This window comes from Aphis gossypii, chromosome 3 (genome assembly GCF_020184175.1).
Source record: "Aphis gossypii isolate Hap1 chromosome 3, ASM2018417v2, whole genome shotgun sequence".
NCBI classification, from domain to species: domain Eukaryota; kingdom Metazoa; phylum Arthropoda; class Insecta; order Hemiptera; family Aphididae; genus Aphis; species Aphis gossypii.
In genome coordinates this window covers 1,309,107-1,324,737 of record NC_065532.1, presented here as the reverse complement: position 1 = coordinate 1,324,737, position 15,631 = coordinate 1,309,107, and the positions used below count along the sequence as shown (strand labels likewise).

Here is a 15,631-nt window from a genome sequence, read left to right as displayed (position 1 = left end):
GACATATGGCATCCAATTATGGGGTACTGCCAAACCCTCCAATATTAATAAAATTCAAACTTTTCAATCAAAATGTCTTCGAAAAATAACTAATGCCCCATTTTATGTCTCTATGATACTCTCTATTAAGATCTTTCCATCCAAACTGTCAAAAATGTTGCCAAGTCCTTCTACAAACACATGCACACCAATCTTCGCAATCACCGCAATCCCTTGATTTCAGAACTATCTATCCCCACTATTCCTGGTGACCCCAGAAGGCGACTAAAACGAACGTGGTGTCGTGATTTACTTTTAGACTAACCTCCACCAACACATGTCATGAAGTCCCATCAATGGATGGTCTCTTCTCTCACGCCCCCTGTCTGAATTTTTAAATAATTGTAATTATCAACCCGTTGCTTATTACCTTATTATTTCATCTTTTCAATATTATTCTATTCTAATATCACTTGTGCTTATTGTAAACCTTAAATTACAGATTGTACAATTCTCTTGTTTAAAAATAAAAAATAAAAAAATTTTAATAATGGACAAGTTTTTTTTTTACATATATAAAATAGACAATACATAAATAATAAAACATTTAATTACAAATATAGAGTACATATATTGTGGTAATGAGATAATATTAAATATATTCTTATGACTTAGGTAGGTATTCTAAGAAGGAGTCTGAAACTGACTACAAATCGGTTCAATTAATGTGTAATTTATAGAGTATCTAGGAATGTGTTTAGACAGGTTAGATAAGTTAATTTGGTTGAAAAAGAACTTAAAAATAATTAAATTATGAAAGAATTAGTGAATGAATTTTGTACTAGATAGCATCATTTAAATGTTTTTGATTAGTATTAATTTTGTAGTTTATCAGTATAGACAGTAAAGAAAGATTAAGTTGACAATAAGCAGGCAGACATGTCATGTTCAACATCTGATACCCATATTTTAGAGAAAATTCAACAATTTTTATCATAAATTATATCCTAATAATTTTACCTAGTTGGTCACAACTTACAAAATTGTAGAAAACTACGATTGTAGTTATTTTATTTATTCTAACATAACTAAATTACACAAATGTATTGAAATTATAGTTATAATGGTACTGATCTTGCACTTATCATTAGTTTTAAATAATACATAATAACTATAATACATTTAATAAAACATTAGATCGAAAATTTATGTTTGAACACTTATAATTAGAGTATCTTGTAGGTACTTAGATTCTAAAAATAAATATAGCTTATATAAAAATACTTTTTTAAGGCATCTTACTCAGCTCTGGCTCTTTCTATAATAATTGGTATTTTATAACAAATAAAATAATAGAAATATAAAAATCAACAATTTTTATATTTCAAATTAATCAAAAAAAAAATTACTTAATCTTGGTTAGTTTAATATCAGGTAATGATTCAGGTCGCAAAATCAATTGCGCACCTATTTTAATGTCATCTTGACTTCCTAATGTTTCAATTTTCATCTTTCTAATAACAGTTGATATTATAGTTTTCATTTGATGCATGGCAAATTTTTGTCCTAAAAATAAGTTTTTAATATTAAAATTAAAAAAAAAAAAATTATTTATACTTATTAATATTTTAAACAAATATCGAATATCAAACTTACCAATACAATTTCTTGGACCAGCACTAAATGGTATGAAGGCATAAGGATGCCTATTGATACTGTTTTCGGGTAAAAATCTATCTGGATCAAATGTCAAAGGGTTTGGAAAATGTTTTTCCTCTCGATGTAGTAAGTATGGTATTACTGCAACTACTGACTGTGGTGGAATTTGGTACTCCCCTTAAAATATAAGTAAATTATTAAAATATAAAATAAAGAATAATTTATTATTTGCGTTCTCTCGGCCGTTGTACACGTTTTACTTTCGGTGTGCCGTTTGGCGTCCTCTTAAGCAAACTATATTTGTATCAATATTATACGATTACAAGTACACTACTCACTAATTTGAAGGTGTTGTCTAAGCTTTCTAGTAACACCAGGAACACTTGGATATAATCTTATAGTTTCCTTTATTACTCGATCTAAATATGTCATAGATTTAAGATCTGCCATAGTTGCTTCTCTATCACTATTTCCAAATATTAAATATAATTCTTCCCTTACATTGTCCTACAATACAGATTAATTTTACATAATATCAATATATTATTAAGAATACATTAAACTGAGTTTGTATAACTTCAGAGCCTTAAGAGGACTTTCACCCGCATGTGTTGTCTTCGTATCGCACACCACACACGTACGACGTAGTTAATTTTCGTTCACCAGTTTCAATAGCGTGCTTTTAGTTTTGATATTAGAGTGAATTGACCTAGGTATTATCAAACTTTTAGGTAAAAACATTATCTGTGTTCTCTCGTTTTATGATATTTTAATTTTTAAGTGAGTTATGGGTATGAAAAATATAAGATAATAGCATTACCTAAAAGTTTGATAATAGGTCAATAATTCACTCTTATATTAAAACTAAAAACACACTATTGAAACTGGCAAACAAACATTAACTATGCCGTACATGTGTAAGACGGAGATAACACATGCGGGTGCGACCACTGCAACGTCTTCTTTACTTGGATGTCTTGATGCAATCCCAATTGTATGAAAGCCATTGTCATGGCAGTTGATGATGTGTCATGTCCTTCAAATAAAAATGTGTCAACTTCTTCTCTAATATCCGAATCTGTCATTTTTTCTGGATTTTGTTTTGATATTCCAATTAGAAGATCAAGAAATGATTCTACTCGTTTTTTTCCTGTAATTCAACTTTCTTAATATTTAATTGTACTATACTTTTGAGTTTTGACGTTTGAGTTAAATAGGTATTATTATTAATGTAGATTTTTATATACATATTATAAAGATAAATATAATGATCAATGAACTTAATTGCTGTATTTATAATGAAATTAGAAAAAAAATAAAAGGTGGTCAAATGAGTAACGCTTTACTGTATAGTAGCCAGTAGGTCACTATAATGAATGTATTAAATTTGAATCCAATGATAGGTATTATTGTATAAGAAAAACGATTATGAACGGAGATGATTTGCCAACCTGGGGAATATATTTTAAATTGGATGTAGAAAAGGGTAGTTTATATTTTAATGACCTAAATACCCCAAAATTAAATCATGTATAGAAAATACTAATTTAAACAACTACTGGTATATGTTTCAAGTTTCTACGACTAATAATTTTTAACTTTAACAAAAATCTAAAATTATTTGATAGTAAATCGTTATTTTACGGGTGAATTTTGGATTTCGTAAAAATTTAAACTAAGGATAAAAAATTTTTATTGGCCAACATTCAACTTCTTTTATAATTATTGTAAGCCAAACCTATGGAAAACCTTGTATTAATAATTGTCAACTCTTAGGCCTTAGCTATACTTACACAAAAATTTTTATAAATTATAACTTCAACATAATTTTAAAATATTCATGATTTTGACGAATTGATGTCAATATTTGAACTTCAAATGATAATATAAAAAAAATTGTGTCTATGTATTCTTATAATTTTTTGAATCGCTATAAGAATAACTTATGAAGAATTTTGTATTAAATTTTCAAGTAATTTGATTTAACCAAAACATTTTTATCGATATTTACAAAAAAAAACAACTAAGCAAAAACGTATATTTGCATAAAAATAGTCTTAATAATAAGCGAAATAATATTTGAAAAAATTAAATTATGTAAAGAAAATGACAAACTAAAGAACTGGTAAAATTTTCAAGTACCTACAACTTATAATTTTTTAATAATAACAAATATAGAATATCAATTGAGGATAACTCGTTAGGTTACGTGATTTCGTGAAAATTTAAAATTCAAACGCTCATAACGTTATTCCTTTAATGACACTTCAAGTTTTCTCGAAGGTATTTGAAGGAAAATTTATGGAAAACCTATTGTTGAATTTTTTAACCTTAGATATAAATACAAAAAAATTATGATTTTTCAACTAGGTATAAAATTACTTGTAAATTTTCGCGATTTTGACATGTTTCGTATAAAAATTTGAACTTTGAACTTTGAACACTTATAAAAAATTATAACAAACGATTTTTGATTTTTTTAACTACAATAAGAATAACTTATGAGAAACCTTGTATTAAATTTTCAAATTTGTTTATCAACACTTCAAAAAAAAAATTCTCAGAAAAATCGAAAATTTCAGTGGTCTATAAATAGCTTAAAAAAACAATATATTTGAACATTTAACTGTATGCCTGTACATAGATAACATTAATTTAAACATTTAGTGGACAATTCAAGTAATTACAGTTATTAGTTTTTGAGTGACATCTAGGTACATAAAAAAATCGATTTTGTTGAAAACTGCAGGTTTTCCGTAAAATGTTTAAATGTCTCGTTTTTCCGTTACTTTTTTTTGGTTTTCCCGATTTTTTTAACACAAAATAATACAATACAATATATTTTATAATAATGAACTAAATATCTGGTAATTTATTAAAAAAATTGTCAATCATTAATATTACCTAATTTTGTTTTTGAAAAAATACTTTATATAATATGTCACTTATTATTATAAACATTGTATTTATTAATTTATTATATGCATATTTTGTAGTTTCATTTATTTACAAATTTACTTTCACTAATTTTACGCCAAGAGTGGTGTATAGTATGTTGAGGGTAACTGGTACATGTCTGCTAATTTTAGGTTACCCATACCTATATTATTCTAAACGTTATTTCTAGACATCATTAATAATGCGCATTTTTATGAGTTAGGTATTCATAGTAATTTAATTTAGTTTTTATAACAAATGAACAACACATTATTTATTATAGTTATAGAATTCGGTTGCTCATAAGTAGCGTAACTAAAGCTCGTCTCTGAGACAAAGAATGATTATAATTGTAATTTATGAATCACAATATGGATTACGGAGAGCTCCCATTAAAATCGACTTAATTTTTTTTTAAGAATCATTATTTATTATTTTTATTTTATTTAATACATGCCAATTTTATTATAACAAACCATTTTTATAAATACATAAAAAAAACTAGGCTTATTTCCAAATAGGGCTTCAATTATTGCTCCCCACCCTCAAATACGTAACTTGGCTGGGGTCAATTATTTTATTTTTCAATTATTCTAATAGGATACCCAACTAATAACGTACTAACTTTATTTATTAATATTTACATCAACTCGAGTATTATATTGTATTTTATAAGATATTACCTATGTATATTTTATAAAATTGTATATTAATAAATTACCAAAACTTAATTCTTCAGTTTCTAAACAATTAACAGTTTCATGTTTAGCTCGCTTTTCTTTAATCACCTATAAAATTTAAAAAATGTGTATAATTGTAAATTTAGTTTTATTATTAAGAATTATTATTTAACTAATTCATTATAATATATTTTAAATGTTTACTTACGTTTTCAGTAAACGTATGTAAAACCTTAAGAGATTTATTAAAATTTCTTCCATTTTGACTTAGATTAAAAATACTTTCATTCCAAAGCCAAAATTTGAATATCCGTTTAATCATGACATCAGTTACTCTGAAATAAATAAAATTTATTGAGTATCTAAGTATCAATACTGCAGTTTTTAAATTTATCAAATTTATTATACATACGTATTTATTGCTTTAACATATTCTATAGATTTACCCTCTTGAGATCGCAATTCAGTTCCCATTATTGTGTCTATAACATGATATTTACACAGCTTTTAAGTTTTAATAATGTAATATCAATAGCCATAATTTAATAAATATCAATGTGTGAAGCTCATAGATTGTATTTAAGATTGATTTTATTTATATTTTGTTATTTAAACTCACCACAAACAATGTCTAATGCACAAAGTGTCATATGAGTATAAATAGATACACGTTGATTGTTACTAGCCATATTTTCAAGTTTTTTTGTTAAGCACTGAGCATGTTTATTAAACGTAGGGATGTAAGTTTCCAATATTTTAAAATGAAATGTATACGTCAACAATTTTCTTCTCATTTGCCATTTTAGACCTATATTAAATGTATAAAAAAATTGTTATGCATAATTATTAAAAGTATATACACAAGTTGTATGAGCATTAAGCTTTTATTTTTTAATTACTTCCACTTGTTAGAAGACCTTTATTTAACCAAGGTTTAAGCATTCCATACTCTGGCCCTTTGTTTATATGATGCGGACTGGATAATAAAGCCTGCAAATATTTTTGTAGGTACCTTATTATTTGATTGATAGTATAAATTATACAAAAATAAGCTAACTCTTAGAAGTATAAGCCGCATCTGACACATTTTTATAATTTAAAGTCTTGTGTGATAATATTAATAAAAATAAAAATAAAAATAAAAAAGCAAACAAGTACTTTTATATCGTCTGGATCGTTTAACAACACGTATGAATGTCCCAATACATTTATATGCACCAATGGCCCATGATGTTTAAAGATTTTACTAAAAAACGGCAACACATCTGAAAATAATAAAACGTATAAATATATTATATATATTTTATCAAATAACGATAATGTTATTCGATGGCGAATTTATTGGTAAGGCATAGTAGGCTGTTGCTTTGGGTGAAACTTTATTTATTAAGAGTGAGATCTTATACCATCACAAATTTCCTGTAATACCATTTTCTATTAATAATCTTTTGTCAATTTTATCAATTGTAAATTAATTAAATAACTCTTTAATTGAATAAGTTGTAAATAGTTATTCAAAGTATTAATAAAGGTGCACATTTTTTAAAAGGAGTATGTTTTTTTAATTTATTTGAGTATATAATAAAGGAATTTTTTTGTCAAATCTTTTGTTATTATCTTACCTTACCTGTGTCGCAGCATTTCAATTTTTTTGATAACATGAATACAATTAAATTTATCGGTTTGAGAACTTTAGGTTTTTTTTCATTTAATTATTAAAAGTTATTTATTTCTACTATTAGGTAAAAGAATTAAAACGCTACGACACAGGTAAAGTTCTTCCCAATGCGATTTATAATTTTGGTAATTTTTATATAAATATCGATGAAGTAAAGTCGCCCCACGAAAACTATAGTTTTTAACTATGTTACGCGTGTATAAGACAAAGACAACACATGCGGGTAAAGTGTCTTCTAAAATAGTATAAAAAATCATATTATTCCATATTATATAACATAAAATATATTTTAGAAAATAATATGTGTGTAAATACCTAATATATCTTATTTAAATACAATTTTAGAAATCCCAAAAGTATTATAAATTGAATCAAAACTACCTATTTCAGCAGCCTTGAAGGCCGAAGGGGAAATTTTCGACTTACGGGTAATATAATTAATTAAAAATAAACATATAATAAGTAATAATAAATTAATCAACACATGAAAAATTAATACTTGCCAAATATATAATAATTCGATAAATTATAAACATTAATTACCATAAACATTAAAATTATTGGATTATTGGATTCGATAAATCCATAATATATTTTAGAATAATTAAAATACATAATACGTTTTATTATTATTATTATTATTAATTTATCAAATATATAAGCTTCGAAATTTGTTTTATTTTAAGTTTAATTCACTGTAAATACTGATAGATAGAATTTATCTATACAATCATAATTTAAACATTGGTGGTACCTAAAGAACATTAAGTCTTATTAGGCTAAAACTAAAGTATTAGATTTATACATGTAAATATATATATATATATATAAATATACCTAGTTATTATGTACTTATATATTCTTGATAAGCTCAAGAGTGATTACATGCTTAATATACACGTGTTTAATAATATAATAATAATCGAACTAGCTATTGTTAAAACTTATAACTTACAGGAAGTATAAAAAAATCTCAGACAAGTATGTGACTGTAATAATTAAATATTATAAATAAATTATAACATAATTTGTACAAAAATAATATTTAATTTTAAATGATATTCAAGTATACAAGGTCAATATAAAATTATTATTATTCTATGATCGTATTAATTTTCGTTACTAACTATTTTTATTTATTTACATGATTAAAAAGTGAATAATAATAATAATATTACAATAACATAAATAAATAATAAACGAACCTATAGTTTATATTTTAAAAGGGTTTTATTACTTTAGAATCTTTGAAAATATTATAAATATTAAAATTAAAATTACAAAAGACGAAATTCAAGTCTAAAAGACTAAAGTTTATCAAAAAAACACCGTGCGTTCAAATCAAATAATAATAGTTACAAACTATCTATTCAATACCATTACCATAATTTAAGATTTTAATAATTTTTCAAAATTTTAAAAATCACTATAAAATATAGCTTATTATTAAATTCAAATTAAATGTATACTTGGTATTTTAGGTATTTAAAATATTTACAGAATCTGTACTATGATTAATTTAAACACTTGACAAAATAAATGGGTATTTTTTAACAGTTTAAAATTATATATGATTTATAATTCTAGTTTTAAATTTTGAACCATACAAACTATTATGTTTATATTATATATACTATAAAAATATATATAAAAACACAGTTTCTTTTATACTGATCTCTATACTCAGTAATTTCGTTTACATAACTTTAAATAAAATAATATATTTATATACTGTTATTTATTTTCGTATGTTATTATTTATAATATTAATTTATTTAAATATTTAAATACCTAAATAACTGTTTTGATATATAATTATTAACGTTTTCTATGTTTTTTTTAAGTTCTGAAAGGTTACAGAGGTAGATGTTATGACCACGAACTCTCTGTGTGTGTAATGACAATTGAGAAAAAACACTGACTCCTTATAGATATATTATAAATTAATGTAATGAGATTAAGAAGAGTATGTGCATTTTTTACAAAATATACCTAACATAAAGTTAAAAGTTTTGGGAGCTACATAATTATATTATTTTACCAAAGTTATTAATTTAAAATAATATGCGGAGTTTAACCCTCACTAACTATACATGCCTTCTGACATTTTAAACATTGAAAAAAGTGAAGAATGCATTAATTTTACACCAGTGTACATTTTTTTAATGTTTGTGATACTATGGCGGTGAGTCAAGTACCTACTCAATTAAGTAAACCATAGAAATGGTTACCACAAAATTCCATCATATACTCATCATTATATTCGATAGGTTGAACAATTTTTTGTGGTGTAAATAGCGCTTAAATTTAGACTAAGTATTTTAAACATTTAATTGTGTATGAAAAATAATAACCTGAAAAATTACGAAAAGTTTCATTCAGTCCTTATGATTACTTAATATTTTTCAAATTCCAGCAAAATAATTAAAATTATTAGACAAATAGAATTGAGTTTTCGTAAATATCCAATTTCGTCAAAATATAAAATTCAGAGGTCTATAAGACAATAATCGTGCTTATATGAAACTTTTGATAATTTTGAATTATTGTAAGAACACATTTTATGAAACCTATAAATTTTCAAATTTTTTGAACTCGAATCTTTGAATCTAAAACCAAATATCATCCTAAACAAATACATATATTAATAATCATTTTTCGTGAAATCTATAAAGATCATAAATTCATAATATTATAATAAAACAAATGAACAATAATTACTAATGTACTAATAAAACATGTGTTTTTATATGATTGAACATTTGAAAAATAAGTATAGGTTTCTATTTAATACTGAAATAGGTAGAGAAAGTTTTAAAATTAAAATAAAAATATCGCTTAATTTTAACACTTATGTGTAATATTTTATCAAAATATTCTGTTTTCATTAAACATTTGTAAAAAAAAAAAAGAAAAGAGCCTATAAGAATAACTACATTAATTCAAAATTTTAGTAATTGCTTATAAAATAATAAAGTTATATAATAGTTAAAAATAATATGTATATATTATATAATATTTTTTACACTTTTGGAGTTAGCCGGTAAGTATACGCTACATAGTACATATAAAATATACATACTACTCAGGTAAGTGGTAAAATCTTATGATTAACTAAAAGCGCTAAAACTATATTATAAGTATACAATAGTACAACACACATATTAAATTTATCAATTATCATGTAGGAACAAAAATGTTTACACGAATTTTTAGCAAATTAAAATCATATTAAAGTGTTTAAAGTGTTACTTGATACTATTATTGAAATTAATTTTGGACAGAGTTTTACTTGATAACACTGAAACCTAGGTAAATTAATACGAATATTTACAAGGTCTGCATTGGTTCTATAGAAGTTAACTTTTAAGTTATAAGTTATAAATAGTATAGAAAATATAAATTATAATATTTAAACAAACATTTTTTGAACAAAATAATAAAAAAAAATAAAATTATAAAGAATTTAAAATAAGGATAGAAATCTCAAAGAGCAAAAATATTTTAAAAATTGTATCATGTCTAAAAAATTCAATTTTTAATATTTGGGAAAAGTTTTAGATCTCTTCGGTTTTCCATTTTTTAATTATTATAAGAAAAACAAAATCTATATTATCAATAAGAGACAATAATCGAAAGTGTTATATACAATATATTCCATTATTCCCGTATTGCTCAATTATTATATTATAATTTATAATTATTATTATTTTTTTTTTTGTTCATTCCCATATTATTTAAATATATCCAGTCCTTTCCACTTTTGACTTTTCAAAGTACAAGTTTGAGTACCTACATAACTTTCTACCTCCCAGTTACTTTCTTAATTCTTAAAATTGAAAAATATTTTTTCTAAAAAAATTTTTACTTTCAAGTATAATTCAATATACATGATACACATGCACACATCGACACACACAACACGTCATTGTAAAACCAATAAATTCATTGCATCGCTCAAAATCTAATCATATATCCAATTTTATTTTTTCAACATTTAATACATTTAATTATATATATTTGTAACTAACGTAAAAATATTATAAATTGAGATTTTATACAAATATACTACCTATTTACACAAATTGATAAAATAATAGTACAAGTTCTACTGTTTTTACCAAAAATATGTATGTATATATCGAGGTTAATCTCTGATCTAACCTAACCTAATACAACGAACTCAGCGAATGATGTACGTACCTATATGAAAAACATGGCTTAGTATAATTAACTGCGACGATCACATTTATTATTCGATTTATGATGTTAGATAATTATATTATGATTGTCAAATATAGACTACCTAAATATAACTTCTACTAATCATTGTAATGATGTAGACGTGTTTGTTTGAAATGTAAGTTAATAGAAAGTTGTAAACATTTTCTATATACTAACTGCAGTCTGCAATTTACATTTTGCAAGATTTATTTAAGTTTAAAATTACATTATATACATTTAAATGAAAATGTGAAATCAGTTATTAATATTTAATTTTACTAATTTGTATTTACTAACTATAACTAATAAGTAGGTACTTATAAACATTAGAAACACATTATTGTATAGGTACCAATACTTATTATAAGACAATACAATACGAAAATACGTTAAGGACCTATACAGTATACATTGAGTTTGGGTTTAATTTGTAGCTAATTATAGGGTTTTTAATACTTTTGAAAAAACTTCACTATTACTCAGCTTTTAGAAGTATAAATATATTAAATTTTCATCAATTTTAACCTAAAACAAAAATGTATAAATTGTATTGAAAATTAGAAATAATAAGTCAATACTCAACAGTAGGTATATGAATTAATAACTTAATAAATATCTATAATTAATTCAATTTTGCCAGTTATTTATAATATTTTAAATAAAATATAAATAAAAGTACAACAAAAAGTTACACGCAATACTTCTATATTGATCAGAATAATTATTACATCACTTTATGTTTAAATCGCATAATATAAACTATTTATTTAACGTTCTAACCTAAAAAAACTTTATACATATTATAAATTACAACATGTAAATAGACCATAGGAATTAAATATAAATAATATTTTATTATTTTTAATGTTAAAAGAATTGTATTAAAAAAAAAATTTGAACTATGTACGCAAATTGCAAAAATCTTACGCAAATTGCTAAAATCTTTAGTAAGAAAATAACGAAATTGAATTAAGTATAATAAAGTGACTAAAAATAATGTTAAAGGTATTCAATTTATTACAACTTACAAATTTGTGTTCGAACATCATTTATACTAATCAGTAATTGTTGATCTAATATCGTAAAATATAATATTTTGAGTTAATTTAAAAGAAAACTTTGTTGTTTCTTCAAATTGGTTAAAAGGATTATTATTACAACAAAACTTTCGTAAATTCTATCATACTATATAATATATATGTACATATTATAGTACTTATTAATAATGATTGCAGTACCTATTGAAAAATAAATAAATACAATATAGTTATCTGTGGTATCTTTTTACCAAAATATTTATACTATATTTCTACCTACTTTAAAATAAACAATATAGAACATACTAGTTGCAAATATACAAACGAAGATAAATTTAATACTTACCTATATGATAATCATTTATAGGTACCTATGTTTTTAATATGAACAAATTCTAAATAATATCTTTGAAAAATCCATAAATAAGACTTAAAAATAGATTTTTTATTATAAGTAACCAACCTTTAGATTTGAGTGTAGATAATTGAAAAGAGAACTTTAAATCAGTCAAGTATCCTCGTTGCATGGATGGTAATTTTGCACACAAGCGGTAATGTTCCTTGGGTCTCCGAGCACAGAAACACGTTGTGAATATCAAAATTAAAATTATAAAAACCAATAACAAACTTACTAACAAAAAAATTGTCATGATGTTAGTAAAATAACGACGAAAGAATAAAAATTTTAAATAAAATTGGTTTAACAAAAAATACCTACGACTTATGTATAAATAGGCTGACGATGTTATAGTAATTGAAATGGTTTACAAATACGATTGTCTCCTAAAATAATATTAATTATTATTATAAGGAAGTGTTATTAGTAGCGGGGATTATTAATTCATTATAGTAACAAACATTGGGAAACTATCTATAGTATAATCCCCCCCCAGTCACTACACTGCTAAAATCTTACTGCATTGATATTTCGTACAATCGGCTATACTCTGCACACTTCATTAATTTGGAAATAGATCCATAAATATTCTAAACGTGTAATAAAGTATTTTGTTTAGAATATAATTAAATTTGTATACAAAAGAATCAATGTGTATTTTTATTGGAATAAAAGTCAAGAGACGAATGTAGCTATATAAACTATACAAAAACAAAAATTACAATAATAAACATGATCATGCAATTAATAGGATGGTCAATATTTTGAAAATAGTTAAAAAATAAAATATAAATTTAGAATTTAGGGTGATCATCTGAAAAAAAAAAAAACAAGATTAAAATAATTTCCGATTTCGTCAGTATCTGTTTAAAAACGGAAATTGAATTTGGAAGTTGGGACTATGAGAGTAAATATTTTTAACCTAACACACACAGTATGCGATATTTAAAATTTTTATATACATATAAAAAACCAATATAGTGTATGGTTTTTGCCTATATTGACCTTTTCAAAGTATACGGATTTTGGATGCAACCAGCTGTAATGTATTTAGATAATCACATATAGCCATACTATATATACTTATTTGTTTTCTTTCTCTGAACCACGTTCAATGTAGAAAATTTGTGTTTAGTAGAACTAATATCATGTTGTTAACTTTAATATTAGAACAAATTAATCTAAATAATTTAACTTAAAATTAAGAAAACAATCTGTATTTTTTATACGTTAACTTTTTTTACAATATTTCAATTTTCTTGTACATTTTTTATATTATAGGTATCAGTTAAAAAATATCGATAATAAAAATCGAAATATACATAGATAGTTACAATATGTTTTTATAAGCTTTCAAATGTTGATAAAATAAATCAAAATCTTAAAAATGTGCAAATTATTTTGTAGGTAGTTGAAAATGTATTATATTGTGTTAAAATTTTAAAGCTTTATTAGACAGACAAACCGTCTACTTAAAACCATTTTTCGTATATTATATTGATTTACTACATACACATACGCATTACAGTAACTTACTCAATGGCGATGTACATTCGACTATCTGCTATATAGGTTAGGTTAGTATGTCTTTATACTTTATAGGTTTGATATTTTACGAATTAACCAGGGGGTTCCCAACTCCATGCTACTCGCAACTAGATGTACCCAAAATAACCTCAAGGTAAAGAAGCAAATCCAAAACACCTTGGAAGACATTCCTTTCTCCCATCTGGACGTTATTAAAAATTAAATCATACAACGGTTATATTAAAGAACTACTTCAACACAGATCTTAGTGAACTATATCAAAGAACGACACCCTACCCATCATTTATAACCAGCATTTACATTCAATCCTCTACGAACTCTATGATTTCACCGAAAATTACATGGATGGCTCTAAAATGGAAAACGGTGTCGGAGCAGCTGTAGTATTCCAAAATTACTTGTCCATGCTATAAGTTCGAAATTTGAGTACTTCTAATTGTCCAATTTCAAAAATGTAAAAATTTTTTAATTGGTAAACTACAAGTTTACTTTGCATTGGTTGGAGCATTTTTTCAATTTTATCAAATTCCTGACGAGAATAAATCAAAATAGATATAATTAATTTGCATACATTTTTCAATTTTTAGTATTGAATATACTGAAAAATATTTTAAAAATTAAATAAGTATATGCCCCTTCCGATGCAAAGTAAACTTGCTTACCAATTCAAATATCTTTACACTTTTTAAATTGGACAATTAGAAGTACTTAAATTTCTTTTAGTCCCGTAGATCTTTTTGATAAGAAATTGATGGGATTTGCAGGGGCCTTAATAATGCAGAGACCTACTAAACCCTTAATCCAAAAAACAAAACAAAAAACATAATTGTATAAAACAAAATAACTAAAAGACGAAAGTGTCATCAGTGGGTGGCTTCTTCATTCAAAATTTTCAATCTTCCTGTCAACTAGCTCATACTCTTATTGTGCAGTTGTATACAGATTATGTACTCGTATATTATAAATAAAAATAGATAAAAAAAATTTTAACTGAGGCAGGGACAATATCATAAGCACTGGACCTCATTAAAATAAAAAGTATAGGTAATACTACTCGTTAAGCACTCTATACCGATCACTCTACTATTTTCATATGGACTCCTAATCACACACTCACAACCAAATTACGGGAAACGATGAAAATGCACACAATGCAATAACCTATCCGGATGACATCGAATGCAGATTTAACTAATAAATAATAATAATAATAATTTTGAATAAAGAATGAGATCTGTATTAGCTGTGTAATTGTTTTTTATACATAGATGTAGGTACACACAAAAATGTAACTTAAATGTATTATTTTTTAGAAATTGTAATAATTATATATTTATATATTTATTTTTTTTTAACTTCAAATTTTTAATTTTATGATGAAGAAGTGTTTATTTGATCATCTTTTAGTGCATTTAAGTCTACTTTAGTAATAATGTAGATAGATCTTATTTACTGATTTATTAGAATTTATATCATAGCAAAAATAATTTAT

The 15,631-nt window shown here is 24.2% G+C and overlaps 1 protein-coding gene across 1 annotated transcript; it reads right to left on the bottom strand.

The window, feature by feature from the left end:
* Positions 1-571: 571 nt before the first annotated feature.
* On the bottom strand, positions 572-12,960 carry LOC114123102 (cytochrome P450 4C1-like). Its single transcript, XM_027985966.2, has 11 exons — positions 12,658-12,960; positions 6,414-6,520; positions 6,155-6,245; positions 5,875-6,063; positions 5,668-5,737; positions 5,464-5,590; positions 5,297-5,363; positions 2,607-2,788; positions 1,977-2,145; positions 1,636-1,815; positions 572-1,545 (listed from the first exon to the last, which is right to left on the bottom strand). The coding sequence occupies exons 1-11, from the start codon at positions 12,842-12,844 to the stop codon at positions 1,385-1,387; spliced, it is 1,530 nt and encodes a 509-aa protein (XP_027841767.1). The 5' UTR covers positions 12,845-12,960; the 3' UTR covers positions 572-1,384.
* Positions 12,961-15,631: the final 2,671 nt, after the last annotated feature.

Coding starts and splice junctions, on each gene's coding strand:
- LOC114123102 (XM_027985966.2), bottom strand. CDS start 12,844: ATGACAATTTTTTTGTTAGTAAGTTTGTTATTGGTTTTTATAATTTTA. Junction 2,146..2,606: donor GATTGCATCAAGACATCCAA/GTAAAGAAGACG, acceptor TCTGTATTGTAG/GACAATGTAAGGGAAGAATT. Junction 1,546..1,635: donor TGGTCCAAGAAATTGTATTG/GTAAGTTTGATA, acceptor ACTTATTTTTAG/GACAAAAATTTGCCATGCAT.